This window comes from Otolemur garnettii, unplaced genomic scaffold (assembly GCF_000181295.1).
Source record: "Otolemur garnettii isolate 467f Iridium unplaced genomic scaffold, OtoGar3 scaffold00059, whole genome shotgun sequence".
Classification (NCBI taxonomy): domain Eukaryota; kingdom Metazoa; phylum Chordata; class Mammalia; order Primates; family Galagidae; genus Otolemur; species Otolemur garnettii.
The window spans coordinates 7,074,525-7,101,867 of NW_003852454.1; the positions used below are offsets into that span (position 1 = coordinate 7,074,525).

A 27,343-nucleotide genomic window follows, 5' to 3' on the forward strand; every position below is an offset into this window, starting at 1 on the left:
AAAAAAAAAAAAAAAACTGTTACCCATTAGCAGCCACTCCCCATTCCTCCCCACTCCCATTCCCTGGCAACCACTAACCCAATTACAATTTTTACTAAGGTTATGTTGTTAGTGAAGGGCAAGACACATTCACTCAAAGGATCTCCATTCTACAAGCTTTGTTAACATATAAAGAACACTTTCAACTCCACAAGTACCATTATGCACGGAGAAGGATAAATAAGCATTTTCCTCTTGAATTTATCCTTCTATGAATAAAGCAGAAATCAAACAGCCACATTTGGCTTTCCCAGACTGCACTGCTAATCAACTCTGAACATTTGGCCATGGCATATTTCACAATCTTCTATCTCAAAATTCTGAGGCAAAAAAAGGAAAGAAAATCTACAGCAATTACCACCAAAACAAAACCTAAATGTAAAAAGTAGTAAATGAAGTCATTAAAATAAGCTAAATTCATACCAATGTTTGCTCATTTCACTGGCAAAACTTCATCAAAACAGCTCATGTATTAAATGTAGTAACAAGTTTTTATTTTTACCTTTTTAGAGGACCCAAATGAAATGTAAGTATTTCTTGGGTACAGCCCATATATTAAATATGAAAAGTTACTTATTATCACCTACAGTCTAACAGAAAAATTAAGGAATCACTGTAAGCTACCACTGATCCTCTTTAATTTCAGATATCAATTGTATACCTAAAAAATACCTCTTGCAACAAATCCAATTTCCATTTATTTCTTCATATAGCAGACAACATAGATAATTTATCATCTCTATCAAATCCTAACAAATATCTTCTCAAAAGCAGCTGTAGAAGAAAATTTAAAAATGTCTATTTATAAAAATAATATATGATCTTTGTAAAAAAATTAGAAAATATAGGCAAACAGAAAACCTATTATCTGCAATTTCATCAATTAGATTAATACCATTAACATTTTCACATATTTCTTTATGGATCATTTTTCAACATTTTTGTACATACATAAGCTCTTGCTGTATATAAATTTTGTACCTGCCTTTTTCATTTTACATCATTACATAAGCATTTCCCCATGTCACTGAAAACTCCTTATACTTGCTCCAGTGCATACTATCATGCAGCTAAACGTATGGAAACACTTGCTCACATTCATCTTATATTCTCCTAATGTTGAGTTTTAAGACTTTCCTAATTTGCATAGCCACTATTTCTTATTTCAAGTGATCTTTTAATCACCATGCACATATTTCACCCATGAGCACAGAACACATTCACAGAGGCCACACAATTTGGTTCCAAAGAACTTGGTTATTTTTCAAGCCATTATAATGCAGAGTCACTGTCAAAAGCCACGTGCCTATCTGAGAAAAAATATCATCAATATCTTTAGAACTGTGGAATGAACAAACAATGAACCATACATTCTTTAAGCCACTTAGAAATTAAAGGTCATGCCCTCAATCAGTCAAAAAGCATTCTCTCTATCTTCAAGGTGCAATCCCATCCTTCTCCTGACCTCTAATCCTGAAAACCTGAGGAGGGAAGATTCATTCTGTTTACCCGTGTGTCACTTTGATAATGGCTAGCCTATAATTTAGACTTTCTTCACAGGCACACAGGCACCTCACAGAACTCACTCTGCACAGCAAAGGATCACAGGAGCCATTATACATGGTGCTTGGAATTATTTCTCTCCTTCCCAAATGCCCTTTTGTTCTTAAGTACAAAACAAACACGTTTTCTTCATAAACTTGCTTCTAATGTAGTAGAAATTATTCTTCTGGCTGTTAGAAGAAAGGGCTAGTCCACCACCTAAAATCCTTACACCTTTAAAGATGTTTTACTTATTCACTTGTGGACATGAAGTCAGTGCTCAGCCACTGTAATAAGTAATCACTGTTGGTCTTCAACTCATCCACTGAACTTTTCTTTTATTCCATCCACTCAAAATTTAAATTACCTACCCAAGACTACTAGATCAGTAGGAAATACAAGACTTGTTTTATTTTTCTTACAATATTCCCTAAACAATGTGCAAAGTTGTACCTATTAGCCAGAGGCTGAATGAGGGACGTAAGGGCTTTGTGCTCCTACAGACTTCCAATCAAATGCCACATGCCCTAGAGAATATTACTTAACCTAGAAGATTCCCAGAGCTAACTAACATCTAGGCATTGTGGTAAAATTGAAGAAATGCATATATAAAAACCAAGAAACATAGCAGGTCAAATATATAGTCACTATCTTCATGATCCTCATACATTCCTTTTCCGCAATCTGTCATCACGTATACATTTGGCAAAATAAGCACAGTAAACTCTTCTAATTCACTGTTGACTTTGCTCAAGCAAAATCATTCTCCTGTTTTCACAGAATGCCCATCAAGTGCCCACACTGTCCATCAAGCTAGTATTTCCCCAGCCAAGAACTTTTCCATTCTTGCTCATTTGCATTCTCTTGTTCTTCACTGCTATGATTTGAATGTCTGTGTACCCTTCAAAATTCATGTCAAAACTTAAACCTCAATGTGACAGTATTAAGAGAGAAGGCCTTGAGGAGGTGATTAAGTCATGAGAGTGGAACCTAGATGAATGACATTAGCAATTTTATAAAAGTTAGAGGAACTGGCTTGGCTCCTGTAGCTCAGGGGGTAGGGTGCTAGCGACATACACCGAGGCAGGCAGAATCCGGGCCAGCTAAACAACAGTGATGACAACTGCAACAAAAAAATAGCCAGGCGCTGTGGCGGGTGCCTGTAATCCCAGCTACTTGGGAGGCTGAGGCAAAAGAATCGCTTAAGCCCAGGAGTTTGAGGTTGCTGTGAGCTGTGACGTCACAGCACTCTACCAAGGGTGACATAGTGAAACTGTCTCAAAATAAATAAATAAATAAAAAGTTAGAGGAACTAATAGCTAGGCCCTTTTTGCCCCTCCACCATGTGAAGACACAGTGTTCATCCCTTCTAGCAACAAGGTGCTATCCTGGAAGCAGAGACAGGCCCTCACTAGACACTCAACCTGCCAGTACCTTGATCTCAGACTTCTAGCCCCCACTAGAAAAAATTTTGTATATTTATAAATTACCCAGATCATGGTTATTTTTGTTATAGCAGCATATACATTACCCATAATCAACTTTAAGCTCTTCTGAATGCAATTTCTTTCAACTTTGAAAAACATATAGGGCTTTACATGACTCACTTAAATGGTCAAATCACTGCACACAGTGTGCATACAGTCTCTCCCTCACTTCAAGTTGGCTGAGAACCAATTACCTGACGTTTAGGTATGCTCTTTGCACGGCTATTGTAATGGATGGAGGGAGGTTAAATGCTCCCAGGTGACTCTAATATGCCCCACACAGAGATGAACGCTTGTTTCCAAAATAGAATCCTTTAAAAACTAAAAAAAAAAAAAAAAAAAAAAAATGTGGAGTATACACCTTACAGTCCATTTTAGTACACATTTTAACGCACTGAGAGACCTGGTCCAGAAACCTTTCACTTACTACACGGCAAAGACTCTCAACCAATACAACCTCAGCTTCTATCTCATGCAATGAGGCTGGCTCTGCTCTGCAAACAAACTTCCTCTGTGGCCTCTCTTTCTGCCACTGTTTGGCTGCCCAAAAAGGGACAAATGATGTAACAGATAAGCAAAGGTAGGTAGTGATAATACCAAACCAACTATAAAGAAATGAAATAAGGATATTAGAACTGATGATATCAAATGATCTTAAAACTAGTAACTACTTTCTATATATGATCCTTAACTACTTTCTATATATGAACTTCTCCCCTCATAACATCACTATAAATCAATAGTGTACCCATTTTACAGATGAAAACTGAGGCATAGAGAGGTTAAGCAATTCACCTAGAAGCACACAGCTAGTAAGAGAAGGAGTAATGGAGGGAGTATAGATGGATTCCTACCCACTCTTAGCCTCAGATTCCAGGCTCTTATATTTTTCATTATAAATCACCTATTTTACAAAGCTGGAGATACCTTCAAAGAAAAGAGGAGAAAGCAGAACACCAACCACAATGGGAAGTCCCAACATTACAAAGTGTTTTGTAAATGTCTCCGCAGCTTGGGAGAATTTGCTAGCAAGTTACAAAAAGCAATAGCTGGAATAGCCAGAGGTAGGTCGTGATTTCAGAGGAAACAGGGGAAAGCAACCGATTTAGAACACAATTCCACAGAGACTAAGTACATCACCTCTCCTTCGCCACTGTTCCCATTTCTATGAGCGCATTCCCTGCTCTAAACAGGGTATACCAAGTTTTGGAGATTTGGAGATGAGGGGGAAGATCAAATTTCCTGAAAGAGATAAAGGGCTCGGCACCTGTGGCACAACCGGCTAAGGTGCCAGCCATATACACCTGAGCTGGCAGGTTCAAATCCAGCCCAGGCCTGCGAAACAACAGTGACAGCTGCAACCAAAAAAAAAAAAAAAAAAAAACCATAGCCTGGCATTGTGGTGGGTGCCTGTAATCCCAGCTACTAGGGAGGCAGAGGCAGGAGAATCGCGTGAGTCCAGGATTTGGAGGTTGCTGTGAGCTGTGATGCCACAGCACTCTACTCAGGGTGACAGCTTGAGGCTCTGTCTCAAAAAAAGAAAGAGATAAAGATCTCAACCTATAAAACTAACTCCTTCTAGCAAAGCACTTAAAGTATCCTTTAAGAGAACAGCTATTCATGGGGGGAAAATGGTGACATCTAGTTGGCTTCTCATTGTGCCATATTCAACCCGACCACTCCACTTTGCTCCTTTAGTAAAGGTAACAGACCTGAGCAGAACACAAACAAAACATATGCCTAATACGAACAAAGCTGCCTCATAGACTAACATTTTCTGAGGCCCTTACAGTATTCTTTAAAAAGAAAGAACATCCTAAATCCTGTAGTATTATTTTTAAAATTTCCAGGCCAGACATGGTGCTTCACGCCTGTAATCCTAGCCCTCTCAGAGGCTGAGGCAGGTGGATTGCCTGAGTTCAGAGGGTAAAGACCAGCCTAGGCAAGAGCAAGGCCTCTGTCTCTAAAAATAGCTGAGTGCTGTGTCTGGCACCTGTGGTCCCAGTAACTTGAAAGGCTGAGGCAAGAGAATCGCTTGAGCCCAAGACTTAGAGGTTGCTGTGAGGTATAATGCCACAGCACTCTCATCCCCTTTTGGGGGGAACTGACCCTCCTTGCCCCAACTCTTGACACGAGTGGGAAAGCCAGCATTTTCTTGCATAGTCCCGCCTCCAACACAATATATAAGGCAAGAGTTTAGGGGGTCGTTTTGGAATTTGTGGTTATTTCACACCAAGCTGGCAAAAACAGACTCAGTTCTCTGGTGGTAGAGCTGCAAGAACTAAGTCAGAGCCATGGAAGACAGGAGTGTAACACTGAAGGCTGAGGCCTATGTCCAAAAACACAGCACCAGGCAGACAGAAGCACAGTCCTCCCCACTCAAGTCTGAGCTCACCATTCTTTTTTTTTTTTTTTTTTGAGACAGAGCCTCAAGCTGTCCCCCTGGGTAGAGTGCCGTGGCATTACAGCTCACAGCAACCTCCAACTCCTGGGCTCAAGCGAGTCTCCTGCCTCCGCCTCCCAAGTAGCTGGGACCACAGGCGCCCGCCACAACGCCTGGCTATTTTTTGGTTGCAGCCGTCATTGTTTGGCGGGTCCGGGCTGGGGATTCGAACCCGCCACCTTAGGTGTACATGGCTGGCGCCTTAGCCGGTTGAGCTATAGGCGCTGAGCCTGAGCTCACCATTCTTTCCACAGCGATATCAACCACCACCCTGGGTGATGACCTGCTCCAGTAAGACCCTTATTTAGCTTAAACTCATTTCAACTGAGTTTCTGTTCAATTTAAAGTCTGTCTGACTTACCTCCCATGATCAGAAAGATTATTAATAGTCATTCTCTTTACAAAGGTGTTTTTTGAAAAACACTGTTTAGGTTAGGTAAAAATCATATGGAGAATCAATGAGATCATATACCTCCCTACCCAACAGAAACAAAATTACTATCTCCTAGCCAAGTTAAGATGAGCTGACATTTATTGGCTTATATAGTAGGTTGAGAAAACGCTTGAAAAGGAATATTCCAAAGAAATGGATTTTGATCATTTTTTTCTCAGAACTCACTTGGAAGACAGGTCAATATTATTCTTATTCTGTATAGAAAAAAAAAATAAGGTAACTGGATTAAATAACAGCAAATAGACCCAACTGCTCTAACCCATTTCGAAATGGACCTGTTAAGGCATTAGGACTTCCTCCTCCTAATTACAAACATCTTGTTTGTCAATATTTAATATACCCACATAATTTTCATCAATCACTTAACGAGAAAACAAGATTAAGAAAAATAAAATACTTATTTCTTCTAAAGTCTTTTTCTCATCTGAAAGGTCAGAAGTAGAAGAAAATTCTCCATACAGCTTCTAGCAACAGCTATTATCTTTGGCCCATCCAAAAGGACAAATATCAAGAGAAATGCTAACACCCAGGAGTGATAAGGAGGCACACACACACCATGACAGGGTGGCAAGAGGACAAACTCCAATCCAGCAATTCAACCTTTCAGGACTTTCAACACAGAGGCATATACAATGGCAGAAACATGTATGGATGCGCAAGGATGTACAGTGATGGTGGCTTTTTTAAAAAATGAGAAACAGCCCAGATGCTAGCACAAAGTACAGATAAGAAAACGATGGCTGGGTGGCACTTGTGGTTTAAAGGAGTAGGGTGCCGGCCCCATATGCCAGAGGTGGCAAGTTCAAGCCCAGCCTCAGCCAAAAACCACAAAAAAAAAAAAAAAAAAAAGTGGAAAATAATGGCTAAACATGCATAGAATTAAAGTCATAGTCTACGTGATGTAATCTACTGATTGGAACAGTGATTGTAACATATGTTTAAACTAAAAAAATTGATAAAATAGCATGGTCAGTCTTATATAAATATTCTATCTTTTTTTTACAGTTATAAATAATACAAGTTAACTCAGGACAAAAAACTATGAGTGATTTTCAATTTTTTTCACTGCAATTTTTGTTAATACATGTTTCTTTGTATAATACATTCATACCACTTTTACCACAATAAAAACAAAATTTTTTTAAATCAGCATTTACAAAAAATACTTCAACTAAACACCCCTTAAGAAATGAATTTTAAAAGGCTGTTCTGAACACATGTGTATAAATCCCAAAGTATATAAGACACATGACCCTCAACCAAAGTTAATAAGTCAAAGGCAAAAATATTTACATGGCTATTTTTCTAAGTATTACTCAAAACTATTTGTTTTTTCTTAAAATATATTTGCCAAATCCAAAAAAAATAATCAAATGCATAATGCAGGAAGGAAGTTGGTCATATTTGTAAAAGGCTATGCCATCAATTGTATTCTGAAGCCTGAAATCTTGAACAATTCTCAAAATCAATCCTAGCCTGTCATATATCCAAACAAATACCAAAACCCACCATATCCTCCCCCTAGTGCCATTACTCAAATTTGCTTCTCCCTCACCTCCCCTTAGTCCTGGTGCACACCACCTTCACGAGACTTCTAACTCCCCAGGCAATCTTCAGCACCTACTCCTATGCCTGGGTCACAGCTTTCCTGGGGGTCTTTCCATGGCTTCCACTGCCATCCAAGTTAGTACTAAAGTCCTGCTGTGGTGTTGCAAGGCAGTTTCTCCAGATCGCCCTTGGAACTCCTCTACCTGGGAAGTCTGCTGGGGCCCAACCTGCCTGCTTGTATCTGAGAACCTTAACATTACCTCTATTAACAACATCCTCCTTCACAGAGCCTGCTCAGCTATATCTCTCTTTCCTCAGCCAGAAGAGTCCCAAAGACCATCTCATTCACCAGGCTTTCAAGGATGATTAAACACAGAAAGATTCCTACCAGTCATCAAACCTCACACTAAGAACTTCTTCCCCATTTACAACTCCATCTATTTGGTCCACGATGGACAGTCATGTTTAAAAGCTCCCCTTTGCTCTTATCCAAAATCCAAGCAGCTATAGCTCAGATGATTCCTCTAGACCAGCAATTCTCAACCTGTGGGCTGCAAACCCTTTGGGGGTCAAACGACCCTTTCACAGGGGTCACCTAAGACTATCCTGCATATCAGATATTTACATTACAATTTATAACAGCAACAAAACTACAGTTATGAAGTATCAACAAAAATAATTTTATGGTTGGAGGTCAGCACAACACGAGGAACTGTATTAAAGGGTCACAGCATTAGGAAGGTTTAGGCCGACCTCCCATTCTCTACTTCAAGCCATTTTATGTTCATCAGAATCTGACGGCGTCACTGAAGCTGAAGTGCAGCGGCACAGTCATAGCTCACTGCAGCCCTGACATCCTGGACTCAAGTGATATTCCTGTCTCAGCCACCTAAGCAGCTAGCACTGCAGGCACTTATCACCATGCGCAGCTAACATTTTTTTCTTTCTTTCCTTCTTTTTTGTAAACACAGAGTTTCACTATGTTGCTCAGGCTGTTCTTGAACTGGCCTCAAGTGATCCTTCCGCCTCAGGCACCCAAAATGCTAGGATTACAGGGCATGAACTACCGCACCCAGCCTTTTCTCTAGACTCTTCACCATGGTCCCTGTCACAGACGCTGCCCTTACCCAATGTGTTAAGAAGATAACTCAGTGGGGGTCTGCCAGTTTTTGGTTTTCTTTTCACCATGATGTTGACAATTCTTCTTAGACCAAAGCTCAAGCTGGTGAGTTCTCTACAGCTGAATACTTGGATCTCACTAATGCTCATGTGTGTCATCCATTTCCATACTTTACTATTTTCCCCTCCTACAAAGTGTCCTTCAATATCCTAACAAATTCAGGAGACATTTCGCTACTGTATATGTCTTTTTATTGTCTCTTTACTGTAGTGAGGAACACTTACAGCTGATCATCTCTCCACAGTCACTTCAGCTGCTAGGAAATCCAAAGCCAAACTGAACTTCATCACAGTATTTTACTATATATTCACTAAATTGTGAGGCTACCTTAAATAATTTATGAATATGAATGTACCTAAACATTAATTTTACATATTTTTTCTTCCTTCTTTATCTAAAACTATCAAAATATATACTTCATTCCTCCTATACCTAACAGCCATAGGATATACATTTCAAAAGTATATGGAGCCAACTAATAAATGAAGAAAGAATAGTGAAATTTAAAAAATCACTCTTTGGCAGCCAGCATAGCAATAATTTTTTTTTTTTTTTTTTGAGACAGAGCCTCAAGCTGTCCCCCTGGGTAGAGTGCCGTGGCACTACAGCTCACAGCAACCTCTAACTCCTGGGCTCAAGCGAGTCTCTTGCCTCAGCCTCCCAAGTAGCTGGGACCACAGGCGCCCGCCACAACGCCTGGCTATTTTTTGGTTGCAGCCGTCATTGTTGTTTGGCGGGTCCAGGCTGGGGATTCGAACCTGCCACCTTAGGTGTATGTGGCTGGCACCTTAGCCGGTTGAGCTATAGGCGCCGAGCCAGCAATAATTATTTTTGAGCAAGAATCCTCAATGGGCTCTAAAACTACAGATGAAAGTTTGATGAGAAACATGGTATTTACATTGTCTCAAATTATCCCCCCAGAAGATAGCTACTAATTACAAAAAGGGGGGAAAAAAGCAACTTTTCAAAGAGACCTGGGGAACACTTCATTCACAGTATAGAGAGGCGTCCTATGCCTCCTGCTGTGATGCACTGAGAAGAAGCCAGGACTAGAGGACTCCTGCCAATGATGTATAACCCTCATCTAAACAGGGGCAACCATCAAACAAGCTCAAACTGAAGAACTTCACAAAATAAAATCTGATTTGTATTCTTCAAAATATTAAGTCAAGAAAGATAAGCAAAGACTGATAATAAACTGCTCCAGAGTAAAAGAGACTACACAGACATGAGACCTAAATGCAAAATGTGCTCCTGAGGTGGACCATGAACCAGGATGAAAAATGTATTTTGCTGCAAAAGATATTAGGAGAACAGATGAAATCTGAATGAGATCACTTTTTAGATATTAGTAGTCTATTAGTCTTAATCCTCATTTAGATAACTGTACTAAGATTAAATAAATGAATGGCCTTATCTTTAGGGAATAAACTGAACTATTTAGGAGCAATGGAGAAGTGTGTCTACAACTTACACTCAAAGGATAATAATATGCATAATAATGGCATAATAAAACAATCATGGTGGCTAGTGAGGTGGCTCAATCTATAATCCTAGCACTCTAGGAGGCCAAGGCAGGTGGATTGCTTGAGCTCACGAGTTCAAGGCCAGCCTGAGCAAAAAGAAAGACCCTGTCTCTACTACAAATAAAAAGACTTAGGCAAGAGGATCACTTGAGGCCAAGTTTCAGGTTGCTGTAAGCTATGATGCCATAGCACACTACCCAAGACAAGAGCTTGAGACTCTGTCTAAAAAAAAACAAACCAAAAGACCAAAAATCATTTGGCAACAAAGATATTTGCACCAGATTGTTCATTACAGCTCAATTCATAATTGCCAAGTCATGGAAGAAGCCCAAGTGCCCATCGACCCATGAATGGATTAATAAATTATGGTACATGTATACCATGGAATACTATGCAGCACTGAAAAAATGGAGACTTTACGTCTTTTATGTTTACCTGGATGGAGCTGGAAAACATTCTTCTTAGTAAAGTATCTCAGGAACGAAAAAAAAAATATCCAATGTACTCAGTACTCAGTTTCTACTATGAAACCAATTTATAATCACTCACATTTTCATATGAAAGATAAATCACAACTATAGCCCAGAATGAAGGAGGAAAGGGGAGTGGGAGGGGAAGGGGGGGTAGGTCGATAGAGGGAGGGTTAGTAGGGGGAACACACCTATGGAGCATATTACAAGTATAAGTTGGATCTATCAGGTGTAGAACACAAATGTCTTAACACTGTAACTGGGTAAATGAGGTGAAGGTTATGGTAATTAGTAGGATGTAAGCACTCCAATTTGTACAAATAATCAACACATTGAATCACATAATGGCACAAATGTATTCATAATCTATGTACAAATGACTTAATAAAAAAAAATCATGGTAAAGTGAAATACACATGAAAATTCTTTTCTAACATAAAAAGTTTGAGGTCAGGCACAGTAGCTCACACCTGTAATCCTAGCACTCCAGGAAGCCAAAGTGAATGGATTGCTTGAGCTCAGGAGTTCAAGAGCAGAGCAAACAAAAGCGAGACCCCATCTCTACTAAAAAGTAGAAAAAGTAGTCGGGCATTGTGACAAGTGCCTATAGTCCCAGTTACTTGGAAGGTGGAGGCAAAGGACTGCTTAAGTCCAAGAGTTTGATATTGCTGTGAGCTAGGATGCCACAGCACTCTACCCTGGGCTCAAAATGAGGCTCTGTTTAAAAAAAAAAAAAGTTTGAAAAGTACATATGGTCATCATCCTACTAGGAACCAAGGAACTATTTTAAATATATTCATCTGAAATATTTTTATTTGTTTATTAAAGTAAAAAATGAGGCTCAGCAACCCTAGCACAGTGGTTACAGTGTCAGCCACATATACTGAGGCTGGCAGGTTCGAACCCAGCCTGGGCCAGCTAAACAACAATGACAACTGCAACAAAAAACAGCCAAGTGTTGTGGTGGACGTCTGTGGCCCCAGTTACTTGGGAGGCTGAGGCAAATAAACACTTAAGCCCAAGAGTTTGAGGTTGCTGTGAGCTGTGATGCCACAGCACTCTACCAAGGGTGGCATAATGAGACTCTGTCTCAAAAAATAAAATAAAATACAATACAAAATGAGTTGCTTCTCTCTCATTCAGGACCCAGTCTCCTAAGGTAATCACTAACATTGAATGTGTTCTTAATACCTTTTTCTTTATGTTCTAATAAATGCAACTATTGATAGCAGCATTATAAAAGAAATACTGCATACTGCTTTAGAGGGGCTCTAAAGTCAGACTATCCAGACTAAAATCTGCCTGAGACTCTTTCCAATCATGCAACTCTGGCAAGTTTCTTCATTTCTGTTAAACCTAAAAAATGGAGATAATCATACGGTTTATCATATAGCACCTATAATTAATGTTAACTTTCCACAGATCTTGTCCTTTGGGCTAATAACTATAATATTTTCATCAATTTCCTTTTACTGACTACACACTACATACTAAACACTACACATGGCATCTTACATATAGTAGGTATCAGCAGACCCATTGTACAGGTAAGAAAATCATTCAGAAAAAGAAAGTTACCTGCTCAAAGGTCTAGGGGCACAACCAGGACAGGAATCAGACAATTCATACTCAAATCTGGATTCTTTCTAGTATGCTCTGTTGCCTTTGATATATGTAAACACATATTTAGGGAAAAGTGCCATTATATACACCAAGTATACCATTTTTATTCAACAATACACAGAAATTTTTTTGAAATAAACTTTCCTGACATTTCTTGCTTTTGCTTAGAACTGCTCACTACAGCTTTTCTACTTAGAACAGAAGCACCTGTCTGTTTAAATTACACCAGAGAAATCCACCTCCTATAGCCAACGAAACACTGCAAGAAAAACCTGGGAAAAACGGACAGTCTCTGAAAGGATGCATCACTTGGTGGCAGCATCAAGCAGACTGCCAGAAAGAAAACAGAAGTTCCTTAATCTGAATCCAATAATCTTTTCTGGCTCTCCTCTCAAGGACACCAAGAGGGTAATAAAAACCTCAATGAAAGCCAAGGTTGGGAGCTAGGCAAAGGAAATAAGGACCTCTCTTATCTGTCAACACATTCCCCTTCCGCCTACAAGCACACACTTGATCCAGGGCAACACTGAGCTCTGTAGAGGAGTTTAGGAGAAACTAAATCTTCTACAGTCTACAGAGGAACAGGAGAGGAAAAGAGTCATCTCAGAACCCTTTGCAACTTACTCCTTTTGCCTCTGCTTGGCTCTATTAAACTCATTCCACTTCTCTGTCAAGGCCTCTACAACTAATAATACCCTAACATCTTTTTCCTTCTCTACACAATAGCGTTTATACTACATATACAATCTTGCAATGCAATTTAGAACTGAATTATTTCCTATCCTACACTGTGCACTGTCCTCTATGATCCTCCAATTAGACCATAAGGACTTTTAGGACAGAGTCAAAGTAAGCTCCAAGTTAACAGAAGTCCACAAATTTCAAATGCAAGGCAGCATGCATGGCACAGACCTTGAGACAAATGCACACAGGGATGAAGTCCACACATAATACATTAAATCTAGACAGCTTAGATGCTGGGCCCTACAGTGTCAGGGCAGGGACCATAACCACCTTTTCCCTTCTGTATACCCAGCTCAGCTTCCACTGCAGGTACTGGCACATCATAAGTGCTTAATTAACTTCAGTTGTTGCATAAACACCTGGGTTCAAATCCCAGCAATCTTAATTACTAATTCAGACACCTTGAACAAGTTACCTGATTTTTGAACAGTCTTTCTTATCTGTAAAATGGGAACAACAATATCTACCCTCACAAGATATATGACTTGTAAGTTTAAAATGTACACAGATTTAGCACAATTTCTGGTACACAGTAAAAGCACCATACCCTTGGGCTACCATTACTTTTATTACTATTAATTTAAGTTCATTATTACTACTATTAATTTAAGTTCATAATCGTTTAGCCAAAACTCTAGAGGCCAGATGTGTTTTGGAATACAGGGTTTTTCAGATTTTAGGAAGGTAAAATAGTGCGTTACTGTGTGTGCATGCATATATGTGTATATATACATGGAGGTCTGACAATTAAGTTTATAAACTTGCCACCATGCACGTATGTACACTGGTAGCACTGTACAGACAACTCAGTAAGGTTTCATAACCTTGGTACTTCAGTGTCTCACAGATGTGTAACTGTCAACACATGGTGGTTTCTTGCTGTGTGTTTTTGTGTGCCATCACAAGAGGGTCAGAGCTTGAAGTAGACCAATGAACAAAAGTTACATGTCTTGTTAGCCTTTATAAGAGTAGAAGTGAAATCAGGAACATGTAGTTCAAGTTTGGGGATGATGCCATGAGGAAAACAGCAGTGGACAAATGGATTACATGTTTTCCTGAGGGGAGAGAAAACATGAGTGATGAAGAGAGGTCAGGGAGGCCGGTAACAAGAACAATAACATTCAAAAAGTCATCAAATTGTGCATCAAAATCATCAGCTGTAGCCCAGTGTTGTGGCAGGTGCCTGGAGTCCCAGCAACTTGGGAGGCTGAGGCAAGAAAATCACTGAAGTCCAAGAGTTTGAGGTTGCTATGAGCTATGACACCACGAAACTCTACCGAGGGCAACATAATAAGACTCTGTCTCAAAAACAAAACAAAATCAGTAGACTGTGAGAAGCACAGCAGACCAAGTAAACATCAATAGGAAAACAGGAAAATCTTAACTGGAAATCTTGGCATGAGAAAGCTGTGTGCAAAAATGGTCTTAAAGGAGCTCCCTGATGAACATAAGCAAAGAGCTCACAAGGCAGTGAGGGACCAGTGATTTTTTTCTTTTCCTGAAGATAGAGAAAACACTGAAAGGAAGACATTTTGATGACACTGAGGACATCAAGGGTAATAAGACAACAGCGCTGGTGGACATTCCAGAAAAAGTGTTCCAAGATTACTTTGCGAGGTGGACTATGCGGTGGCTTTGGTGCATAGTTTCCCCAAGGGGAGAACTTAAAGAGACTCATAGTGATAGATGTTCAGCAATGAGATATGTAGCACTTTTTCCAAGATGAGTTCATGAACTTAGTTGTCAGACCTTGTACATATATGTTCACATATGCATATACAAATATATCGATACAAACATATAAATCCCTTGAACAGAATCCAGGATAGCAACCCATAATCAAACATAAATTTTTATTCTTTTTTGCAGTTTTTGGCCAGGGCTGGGTTTGAACCCACCACCTCCAGGATATGGGGATGGCGCCCTACTCCTTTGAGCCACAGGCACCGCCCCCAAACATAAATATTTTTTCAGCAACCCACAATCACATATATTAATATTTTTGCAGTGACACATACACTACACAGGTAAAGACTAAAAATAGTCTCATGTCAGTTCACTTCAGGACAAATTGACAAATGAGTTGTGAAAAACACTAGTCTTTTGGAACTTCTGGGATTTTGCAATTAGGGTGAAAAGCCTATGGGACTGTACTTACAGAAGCAGCAGGGTCTCCACTAGGAAGCTTTATTTTCACTGAGCCCACTAAAGGTACAAATGCTTGCACAAATGAGGCGCACATGACTGCACTGTCAGGCAGAACAAAAGCTATCAAGATGACCTGAGAAATGGACACCACACAATTCAGCCACAACTCCCTCCAGCTGCCAAAGTCCCGGTAGCCTCTCCAGGACAGATTGCTCTTAAGCTTTCATTTCTTCTCACTTACAGGAAAAGGGAAATGCACGGAGGACTCTACCCACCATCTTTCCTTGTCTTCAAGTTTTAATCAAGGCAAACAGGAAAAGGAGAACAGATAAATAAGGGTAGCTGTATTCAAAATTGGGGGCCATTATTTTATTTTGGGGAAGGAAACTGTCTGAGTTTCCTTCCAGGACTCCCGTGGTCACTATGACAACATGGAACACGTCACAAATCCATCCAGGTGGAATAGCAATCTTATAGTGTGGCTCTGGTGGTGTTCTAGATTTATGATTTTTTTTTTTTTTTTTTTTTTTTGCGACAGAGTCTCACTCTTTGCCCTTGGTAGAGTACCATGGCATCCTAGCTGACAGCGACCTCATACTCTTGGGTTCAAGAGATCCTCTTCCCTCAGCTTCCCAAGTAGCTGTGACTACAGGCATCCACCACAACATCTGGCTAGCTTTTCTACTCTTAGTAGAAACAGGGTCTCATCTTGCTGAGGCTGGTCTTGAACTCCTGCCATCAAGTGATCTACCCACCTTGGCCTCCCAGAGTGCTAGCAATAGAGACATGAGCCACTGTGCCCAGCCTAGATGTACAGTTATTTAAATAGCCAATTGCTCAACCCTCCAGATAATTTATACTACCCAGAAAGTCCAAGGCCAGCACACTGGAGATGATCAGTGGTAGACTAACAGGATTTAAACTGATCCCAATATTGTAGTGATGACAGGCAAAAAGAGTGGCTGGGGGAACAGCTGCAGAACTGCTGCTCCTGAGCTCAGTCCCACCCCATTCTGGGCCAGTGTGGTTTTATTTATTTTCTCCCTTGGATAACTGCACCTTGGGTCCCACTGTCTCCAGGATGCCAAATGCATCCCAATCTCCAAATGCACTAGCTGTATGCAAATGACGTATCTTGTGCATTTTAACTTTTTTTCTTAATATGAATATTCTGGTTTTATATTTTTGCAAATTTTCACCTAAGGCCCTTATTCCTGCACTGTGCTCTCAGGTACATGAGCAATCTCAGGGATAACTTTGGCAGCATCTCTAGGTCTGCACACCAGGAGTGTTTTTTGTTGTTTTATCACTATGGAGAGCAACTATTTGGAGTGCGTAGCCTACTGAACTACGTCATGTTTGCCATTAGAGTTGTCTTTTCTGCCACAATGTCCACTTGAAACCCATTACACCTTGAAAATGTTTCGTGGGAGACTAGGTTCTAACTAGGTTCCCGCATGACTTGATTGCCTTCTACTGGAAAATCAGAAGTTAATGTAAACAGGAAAACATGGTACAGAGAGGTTAAGAGAGGCTGGACCAGGTCAGATGCCCAGAGAGGAAGCCAAGGTTAGGTGAGAGCTGTCTAATCCTAGGGCACAGGACATGTAAATATCAGATTCATCCTTCACTGGGTTAGGCTGGGCCCACCATGCAAAATAGTATATGTGTGTTTTTGTAAAAACTTGAGTTGCCAGCCTGAGCATGAGCAAGACCCCATATCTAAAAAATAGTCAGGCATTGCGGCAAGCACCTGTAGTTACAGCTACTTGGGAGGCTGAGAGAAGAGGATCGCTTGAGCCCAAGAGTTAAGAGGTTGCTGTGAGCTATGAAGCCACAGCACTCTACCCAGGGTAACAAAGTGAGACTTTGTCTCAAAAAAAAAAAACTATGCATTGGTAAGAATAAGTTTTAAGACCAAGATTCCTATGCTGTTGAAAGATAGATACACTATATGAAGCAAGAACTAAAATCTTTAACCTTCAAAGTTCTTACGTTCCAAGGAATCCCGTAAGCGAGGGCTCTTTGTTACCCAGAGCCAGTGTTCTACCTGGCTGTAGTTGTGATTAATAGTGTCACAGTAGCTAAAGGAGAAAAAGGGGGCTTCATTTACATGCTGTGCGATCACCATAAACCTACCTCACTATGTTGCAATGTGACAAATACAACAGAACATGATACAGAGTGTGTGTCTGATCCAGGGCTCTCGCCTCCCCTAAATAGCTGTCCCTCTCTACTTATTGTATTTGTCTGGGCTTTGCAGAACTTGACTGAGTTGGTAATTTCTAGGTGTCCTAGTCTGTGTAAATATAATGTGTTAGTTTTCACGTTCTTTTGGGATTTTATTGTTTACAAACTTCCTTTTGTATTGAATGAAAAATAGCCAGAACATCTTTGAAAGAAGATTCTGTACCAGGCAAAAGAACCTGCACATCAACCTTTGTGTTCCCCTCCCACTTCCAATTTTCCATTAGACCTTCTGTCCTAAAAACTTTTCTCCTGTTCTACCCTCCTTCCCATCTCCCCCAACAAAAGAAAACCTACAGTCCTACATACATATGCATTTAACTCTTGGGGTATCTCCACAACTCTTAAATAACTTATGCAAAAATCTAAAGGAATCCATCATCTTGGTCCCAATCTCCCAAGCCGAGACCATTTCTTCAAGGTGATTCATGCCATACATAGCTATATTTTGGATGGATCAAACCTACTTACTCTGTAATACTAAAGTAGAGAGAAGCAACTGGGGGCCTTCCATGTAGAAAAGTGGGGGCAGGAGAACAAGAAACAGATTATAAATGTATATCTAAATCATTCAGGAACTTTTACACAGGTGCAAGAAACTTATGTCAAAGTGGCCATGAGATTGTTTAATAGGACACAGATGAATATAACCTCCTATTTACTGCTGGAAATCAAAGCTTTGTGTGAAATCTTGAATTTATAGGGAGGGAAGGTAGGAAAGCCTGTAACGTCTGTTATTTTTCTAATCCCTTCACCTCCTTCCTAAACTGCAGGAAACTGAGCCCCCTTGGGCTTTGGTGATCCCACCCCAGGGTATGTTAATTTGATGGTTGATTTTGCTATACTGGGTAATTCCTTTCCCATTTTCTAATCATTTTGTAGCAAGCATGCTGACTCTTTTCCCTCTCTTCTACAGTCCCTGGGAAAATACAATGAATAAATATTTATTGGTACTTAAAAAAAAAAAAAAACTGATCCCAATGAGTCTGAGTGAGAACTTAAAAAAAATTTTTTTTCTGAATCACATAAGGCAATCCAAAAACCATCTGAGTTCTATTTAATCTAAACTGAGGCTCTTCTCATTCCCCAATTATATAAAAATTATAAACTTCGGATGGCGCCTGTGGCTCAGTGGGTAGGGCACTGGCCCCATATACCGAGGGTGGCAGGTTCAAACCTGGCTCCAGCCAAACTGCAACAAAAATAGCCAGGTGTTGTGGCAGGTGCCTGTAGTCCCAGCTACTCGGGAGGCTGAGGCAAGAGAATAGTTTCAGCTCAAGGGTTTAAGGTTGCTGTGACCACTACAGCACTCTACTAAGGGCAGTAAAATGAGACTCTGTCTCTAAAAAAAAAAATCATAAACCTTACAATTCTTCTTCTCCCAGATTAATCACTAATGGTTCCTACCACTGAAGAAAAAAGTATTTACCTAAGTGGCACCATAGTGGGTACTCAATGTTCTAGTATGGGGTGAACAAACTGTGGTCCAAGGGCCAAACTGGCCTTCAGCCTGTTTCTGCAAATCAAGTTTTACTGGAATACAACCAGGCCCATTCATTTATATATTGCCTGAGGCTGCTTTTGGAATACAATGGCCCAGGTTGTATATTTACAAGAAAATATGGCCCATAAAACCTAGAACATTTATTATCTGGCGTGTAAGAAAAATTTACTGACCTCTATTCTTATGGAAAGAGCACTGGCTAAGAAATCAAAGAAACCTCTATTTAAATCCAGTTCCATAATCACTAGTAGAAATTATCTCATATTCCTAGGCCTCAGTTACTGATTTTTTGAGCATTAGTCTTCTCATCTGTAACATGAGAATAACAATATCTACCTCACCAAGGTACACAACTTCTAACTCTTAAGTTTAAAATGTACACATATTTAGCACAATTTTTGGTACATAGTAAACACACCATACATGAGCTACCATTATTTCCACAAAATTAAGTACACAATCACTTATCCAAAACTCTGGAGGACAAGTGTGTTCTAGAATACAGAATTTTTCAGATTTTAGCAAGGTAAAATAGTACACACTGTAAGGATACCATTATCTACCTTGCAGGGGTGTTACACAGACTGAGATAAAGCAAATATACCTGACACAAAGTGAGCAAGAAATAGCACCCACTCAACTGTAATTAATGCCACATAACAAATTTGTCTAGTATGCTAAGAAATATTCAAATGGGAAGCTGTTCAATGTCTAGCCAAATATTTCTTAAAATAAGATAACTAGGATTTATCAATCTCCTCTGTTAAGAAAACTAATGCCAACACACAAGTTATTACTGTTTTGGAAGGCCAAAATTACTTCTCCTTTCTCCTCTAATTATCATTTAGCCCTTAATTTAAAAATTCGAGAAGCCAAGTTTCAAAGTTTTATTTAATATAAAACTAATCCCTTCAATTCTGATTACATAAAAGATGTTGAATAAAGCCTAAAGTATACCTCAGCCTCTGAATGAGAAATCTTGATCTATGATTAAGAAAAGGGGGGCAGGGCCTAATAGATAAATCTCTAAATTTCAGTAAAGCAACCAGCAATACTTGCTGAGCAGTTTCTCAATGTTCCTGAATTCACTCATGGAATCAGCATTTACTGAGCACCTATTATGTTTCAGACTCTAAAAGCCAGCTATGAACAAGGTAGGCTGTCACCACACTTAGCGAACAGCACAATCCAGGGCGCTGCTCAGCACTGTGTAATAAGATTAGAACTACATCACATGGCCCTTGACTGTAAACCCATCTGTATTAAGTCATATAAGATGTTAGAGCTTGCGGACTACCACGCAATTATCTAGTTTAACATCTGCATTGCACAAATAGGTTAACTAAATTGCCCATGGTTATAAGCTAGTTAGCAGTAAACTCCGTATTTCTGACTTTGCTGAATCACACTAACCTGTCTTTGCTTAGAAATTACTTTACAAAAGGTCAAATCTTGAAATTTCACTCTTTTGTAACCTGCAAATGCTATTCTGGAAAATCTACCCTATCTTCAATACTCTAAATTCCTCTAGGCGGTATTACTATTTTCACCTTCTGTCTTTCTACAGAATTCTGTATACTGCTATTATTGCACACTGTACTGTATTGTAACCATCTGTTTATTTACCAGTTTCCTCCCCAAAGACTATGAGCTCCTTGAACACAGGAACCCATGCATTGGTAACAATAGCAAATGTCTTAGTGCTTACTACGTGGCGGGTGTATGATAACTTCATCCTCACTTTTTCACTTAATGCTCATAATAAATTGATTCTCTAGACATTCTAGATAGGAAATCTGGACTTGGGGATGTTATAAAAGCTCACCCAGTATAGCTGACTCTACAGATTACCAATTTAACATCCGTGTTACCCCAGTGCCATCCCCAACAGGAATGTAGTCACTGTTCACATACGTTTCCTTTTTTTTTTGAGACAGAGTCTCACTTTGTCATCCTCAGTAGAGTGCCGTAGCATCGTAGCTCACAGCAACCTCAAACTGTTGGGCTCAAGTGATTCTCTTGCCCCAGCTTCCCAAGTAGCTGGGACTACAGGTGCCCATCACAATGCCCAGCTATTTTTAGAGACAAGGTCTCACTCTGGGCTCAGACTGGTCTCAAACCTGTAAGCTTAGGCAATCCACCCACCTCGGCCTCATGCTTCATTCAGAAAAGGCTAGACCCCCATTTAAGACCAGTAGGTTAAGCATGACAGTCAAAAGCAATCATGGACACCATTCAAAACCATCTGGCCAATATGACGCAAGAAAATTCTGCTGGGGAACTTCTGGGAAAGGTTCCTCTCAAGTAAGACATACAAGAAGATATTCTCCTTCCCCAGACATTGTTTTAACTACTACTGGACTTAATTACTTGAGATACTAAATTTTCTTAGGGTAACTTTAGATCAATAGAGTCAGTTTCACATTACTCTGCCAGAAGCATCCTAATCTGCACATAGAAATGTGGTAAGGCCGTGACTCAAACACAGATAAGAGCTTTTATGGCCCTCAATAATGTGATGACTAGATCCTATCACCTTTTGTCTCTTCAACACTCCCATCATCCTGAACCAATGCCAAGCACTGAGACACAATTAACTCCAGCTAAGTGAATAAAGAGGTGAATGAAAGAGAATTTTAGCTCAGCTTTTAAAAACAGGGAGGATAAAATTTGCATCCAGTTTTAAGACATTAGGGCCCTAGGTAACACCCTTAGCAAGTATAAAGCCTGATTGTTCTCAGATGAGACTGAATAATATATTTAGAAAATAGTCCATACTGGAGCCAACAAAGGGATCCTATAAGTGCCAGTTTCTAAGTCCAAACCAATCTCAAAAGACTGAGTCAGTGAAAAAAGTACAAAAGATTCTGTTTCTGTAGGCCCCATCTGTACTGTCTATAGCACCTATTAGCAGTCGTGCAAACTTTCCACTCTTCCTTCCATCTCAGCCTGATCCAAAGGGGCCACCCTCTGTAAACTAAAAGAGAGGGCAAGGGACAGGGAGGAAGGAGGAAGACAGGGAGAGGAATGCGACCTCTTCAGCACTTCAAGTCCAGACTAGCTTTTATTCATGAATGCTCAGTCTTTGAAAGGTAAAATGGTCAACTTTGGCCAGGCCCAGTGGCTCACACTTGTAATCTCAGCATTCTGGGAGGCTGAGGTAGGAGAATCACTTGAGTCCAGCAATTTGAGACCAGCCTGGAAACACAATGAGACTCCATCTCTACAAAAAATAGAAAAATTAGCCACGCATGGTAGTATGTAGCTATCTATATTCTCAGTCATTTGGGAGGCCAAGGCCAGAGGATTGCTTGAGCCCTGGAGCTAAGGTTGCAGTGAGCTCTGATGATGGCCCTGCACTCTAGCTCAGACAAAAAAAACAAGACCTTACCTCAAAAATAATTAATTAATTTAATTTAATTAAAAAGTCAACCTTCAGAATTCATTTGGGCCACAGGGTCCAGACCCTACCCCCACCCATACTTCCAGCCAAAGGCACATGAAAAGCTTTGATCATTAAAACCTGAAGGATCCTCTAAGACCTAGGCCATTTACACACAGGTCACACAAGCATCCTTGACAATTCATACTATTTCTGGCCAGGTACTTGGGCCAGCTTCACAAAAGTGACTTGAAGGTTAAATGTTCTACCTTCTACTACCACTGTGATCTCCCAGAGAAAATCAGTGAAGACATCTGTTATTCATTCATGAAGGGCTACTCACCAAGGTCTCATGACCTATTTACTGCAAGACACAAAACATACTTACATCAAGGTTGCAAATGCTTGTAAACGTCCCAACATAAAAGATTCTCCGTATCTGTCCACTTGACCTTCTCTCAAAGTGCTAAAAGATTTCTTCCTCCCACTTCCTCCCCACTAAAAAAAAAGAAAACTACTTGCTCTAGAATAAAATGTCCAAAAGCCACAACCTGAAATGAATGTCTTATGGAAGCCAAAGAATCACGCTGAATGCTTACAAAGGTTTTGTTTTTTTTTTTTTTAAGGAGCAATTTTGATTCACCAAGGCAACCCACTCACTTATAAGAATGCCTTCTAAAGCACAGCTTACCTTGTAATTGCTAGAGTTCACCCAAGAGGTAGCGAGTCCATCCACAAGTTTATCTAACATGGTCTGGTCATGCTCAAGGTCAGCAGACTTCTGTTTATCTGAGAAATAGTCTATAAGTTCTTGGCCAACCTGCAATCGTTTCCCCACATCCTTCTGCAACACTTGTGCCAGGCAGGACTCCATGCGAGGCTCCATGGTGGAATTCAAATCCAGATCCAGCAAAAGCTAGAGGGCAGTCAGGATGACTTCCTCCCAGTAGATATATTCAACAGTTTGCCTCTTTGTTCGCTGAAGGTTACTAAGAGCCTGTGTTTCAAAGATGCAATCCGGGGAATGGCAACAATGCACCATGTGTGTCTGAAGAGCAGCTGGTAGGATATTAAAAGTCCAATTTAAATAACTAGTAGGAGATAAAGGAGTAAGTGGCAGAGTGATATTCTACTATTGGGTCTGAAATACTTCATATTTCAGCAGTCCATTCTGAAAAGTAAGAGAAAAACAAATCAGCACAGATAACATAACACTCAAATGTTATGAAACATTAAATCAGAGACAAAGCAATTCATGTTGCAGAATCATTTATAATCAAAGTGGAGTGAGAAGCATGAACGCTTGGCAACCATATCAGAATAACATAATTATTATTTTTATCAGAAAGAACATTGAAGCCCAGAGAAAAGAGCCAATGAGCTAAACAGTTGGTGGGTTGATGTTTTTCACAATTTCCCAGCTTGTAAATGCACCGTCAGGAAAGCAATCTTCTGCTTTAGCTAGCATATTTATTTGTAGTTTTTAATTATGCTTCCCACCAAAAATCTACCACCACTCTGTCTGAATCACTATAGGTACTGCAGCTTACTGCATCACTCACAGTCTTCTAAAAAACCAAGTACCAGAAACAGAGCAGGCTCCACAGAAACACCTCTGACCAAAGTCAAGTGCGGCACCCTCATCCCACTTCTTGTTTAGCAGCTTTACAATGGAGTGAGCAGCAGCCCCTGGGGAAAATCCCCCAAACAAAGAAATGAGACAGATAAAAGGAGAAAGGAAACAGTCTCACATTCTGATCAATTATTGATAGAGTATGCTCAGTTGACAACAACATTTGGGCCCAGAGTATAGTTATAAAATGAAGAGATCCCAAAATCATGTTTGGGTAAGGCAAAACACATGACTTGGGAAATATACCAAAATTGCTTTAACCACACAAATTGTATAAGCCATCTAGTTATTCTATAGCTGCTAGAGCAGCAGTACATATTTATTTACTTCAATTTCTTCTCTCCTGAAAGCGTTACTCAATGACTCCCATGCTAAACCAAGAAGATCCACAAGAAACCCCTTTGAAGATGCAGCACTTCCTAACACTATATACCAAACAGAAGTGCTCTTCACACCAATACTAAGTTCCCACTTTCAAGGGTTCCAGCAGGTAAATCTGTCTTTTATAAATCAAGTAAAATTTAAAATTCTGGGTAACTCTTCCAGTCTAAACACAGCAATTCCCTCCCTTTCTACTATGGCCCCATCCCATGCCTAATCTCAACTTCAAAAGAATGATGCTCTTTCTGAGTTATAAAATCAGAGTCTTTCTGGTGGGTTATCTGACAGGTTTTTTCCTACAGAGAGATGTCTTATGTTTACATGCACAGAAAAAAATAAGAGGAAACCCAGAACTAAGTCCTGCATCCTCAAACATCATGCAGAGCTTCAGTGTCTCTACCGGGGATCAAAAACGTTGGGATCATGAAGGGTCAGACTGGTCACCAGCGGTTCAAAATTGCCCAGACTCTAAGTAAAGGTGATAGATTTTCAGGGCCAAGAGATAAGCAGAGTCAGAGAGGTGGCTGACTGAAGGTGAGCAAGAGATGAGCCTGGTGCTGGATCAGCAGCAGGAAGGTCAGATGCAGTGCCACCTGCCTTCCTGCCTGCTGCCTGCCAGACAGCTCCCAGGCTTCTGCACGGCCGCCCTCAGGGCAGGTTCTCCTAGGTGAGAAGCTACACAGGCTCCACTTGCACAGCCCAACCCCCTGCACCACACCAATGTCCTCAAAGTGGTACCGCACAGCCGCTTTAACTCACACATGGGTCTGTACCTCCAGTGGCTCCACAACCAGGCTCTAGGGCCTAACACAAGTGGCAGAAAACCATTAATGACCCTGGGAGGGTTGAGGAGGATGGCTGAAGAGGAACCCCTGAAGAGTGGATAGTCTCTCATGGGCCCCATGCGCCTGAGCCTAGGGTATGGACATTAGAGAAGTGTAAAAGAAACCCACATGGGACCATGTGGCATCACCTCCCTAGATTTCACCATCACCACTACTTTAGTTCCTTAATCAGGTCTTGTATTGGACTAAAGAAGGTAACAATGATACAGAAAAGCTGAAGAAACAAACAGAATCTCTTCTTTCTGAGTTTAATACTATTCTAAGAACCAGAACAAGTCTTGCTTAGCTCCCAGACCCACTGTCACATACTTTTGATACCAACAGGAATCACATAAGTCAAGTCATTCAACGAGGAAAACATTCCTCCAAAGGCCCAACATATGATTACCCATCTTCCACCTTACTGCTTCTAAAAATGTGGGGGGTGAGGGAAAGACGGCACTCAACAACTTACAATCTCACAGAGCAATCCTTCCTCAAATACCTGCTTTCCAGTCATTTCCACACCCCAGAACTAGTCCTTCCTTCAAAAAAATGATTTACAAATACATAAAAGCAGCTATTACCCTTCATTCTGATTTGTAGTCCAAACATAATGCCTCTACTCTAGTTCCTTAATCAGCTCTTGTGTGGACTAAAGAAGGTAACAATAACAGAGAAAAACTGAAGAAACAAACAGAATCTCTTCTTTCTGGGTTTAATAGTAGTCTAAGAACCAGAACAAACATCAGGCTGTGGTAGATTAAAAATGGCCACAAATTCTTTACCACTCCTCCCCTACCCAAGTAACATGTCTAAGTCCTCTCCTTCCACAGTAACTCTCGGCTGGACCCTGTGAAGAATTTTGGCCAGTGGGAAATCAACACTACTAAAATAAGCAGAGACTTGATATGCCAAAACTGGAGTTTGCCTTCTCAGAACATCATGCTGGGACAGTTATGCTGTAAGGAAGCTGGTGTAGCTGACTGGACAGGAGTGGTCACGTGGAGGAGAACCAACACAACTGACCAATAGCCAGCAGCTCCTGCCAGAAGTGTGAATGACGCCATCTGGGACCACCTGCCCATTCCAGCCACCATCTTATTGCAGCTACACAAGTAAATGTAAGGGAACAAGCAGAATACCACCCAGGCAAACCACAGAATTACGGGAAATAACATTTCATTGTTATTTTATTTAAGCCCCTAAGTTTGTGATAGTTTATTATATATCAACAGATAACTGATACAGTCCCTACTTCTCCTAAACAACTATCTTTCAAACTCAGTGAAAAGGCTCTCCTAGTTAAACACCACTTTTAAGCAACTACAAGGTGTCAGGTTCTGCGCTAGGTGATTTACACACACTACCTCCCTCTGATTCTTAACCAACTCTATAAAGAAGGTGTTAACATCACTGCTTCATACATACAGAAACTGTGGTAAAGTAAGGGTAAGTAATTTTCCAAGGTTGCATGGCCTGTGAGTTTCCTTTTTCCACCTTTGGACCCTTATTATTAGAAGTCTGGCCTAGTTCTGTTGTGACAGGGAAAGGAGGTCAGACTTCATGCTCAGCTAGGGCAACAGGCAAGACAGCAAGGTCTCTACTCCTTAAGAAAGGACAGGGAAAGATCCTATTCACGCCAATCTCTCACTGAGATTTTTGAAGTATATAAGAACCCCCTCTCAACTGGAATTACATAAGATTTCTAACAAATGAGCATATGCTTCTCAAAGGTAATTATGCAATAAAGGCTTAACACATTCAAAAATAGGTCATGAACGCGTATGAATAAAACTGCAAAAACTGAAAGATTGGAAGCCAAGAGGTATAAAGCAGACTAGGTTCTCTCTTTTCTCTTTCTCTTAACTAAAAAAAGGTAACTATTCTTTCTTAAAATTACTAAACTGGTTTTCTATGCCCTTTTCCCATGCTTCTGAGTGTCTTTCCATCTCTACTTTCCAAGGTATTCAGGGAATATTAATCACATAGGTTCCTAGTAGACAAAGGTACAAAAGTGCAATGCCTCCCTCCCACCCTTGACCTCCAGCCACCCTGTTTCCCGCCTTAGAAGAAAATAATGTCACTAGTTTCCTACGGATCCTTTCAGAAACATTTTTAGCTATCTAACCAAATGAATAGATGTGTTTTCTTTTTTTTCTTTCTTT

At 40.3% G+C, this 27,343-nt stretch overlaps 1 protein-coding gene across 1 annotated transcript in view; it reads right to left on the reverse strand.

Moving 5' to 3' along the window:
- The window catches only part of CLASP1 (cytoplasmic linker associated protein 1), a 303,536-nt gene that overhangs the window by 234,307 nt on the left and 41,886 nt on the right, over nt 1-27,343 (reverse strand). Inside the window, exon 2 of the mRNA XM_023514808.1 lies at nt 23,029-23,508. Coding sequence (XP_023370576.1) covers nt 23,029-23,223 — 195 coding nt within the window. The 5' untranslated portion in view covers nt 23,224-23,508. The remainder of the gene's footprint in view (nt 1-23,028; nt 23,509-27,343) is intronic.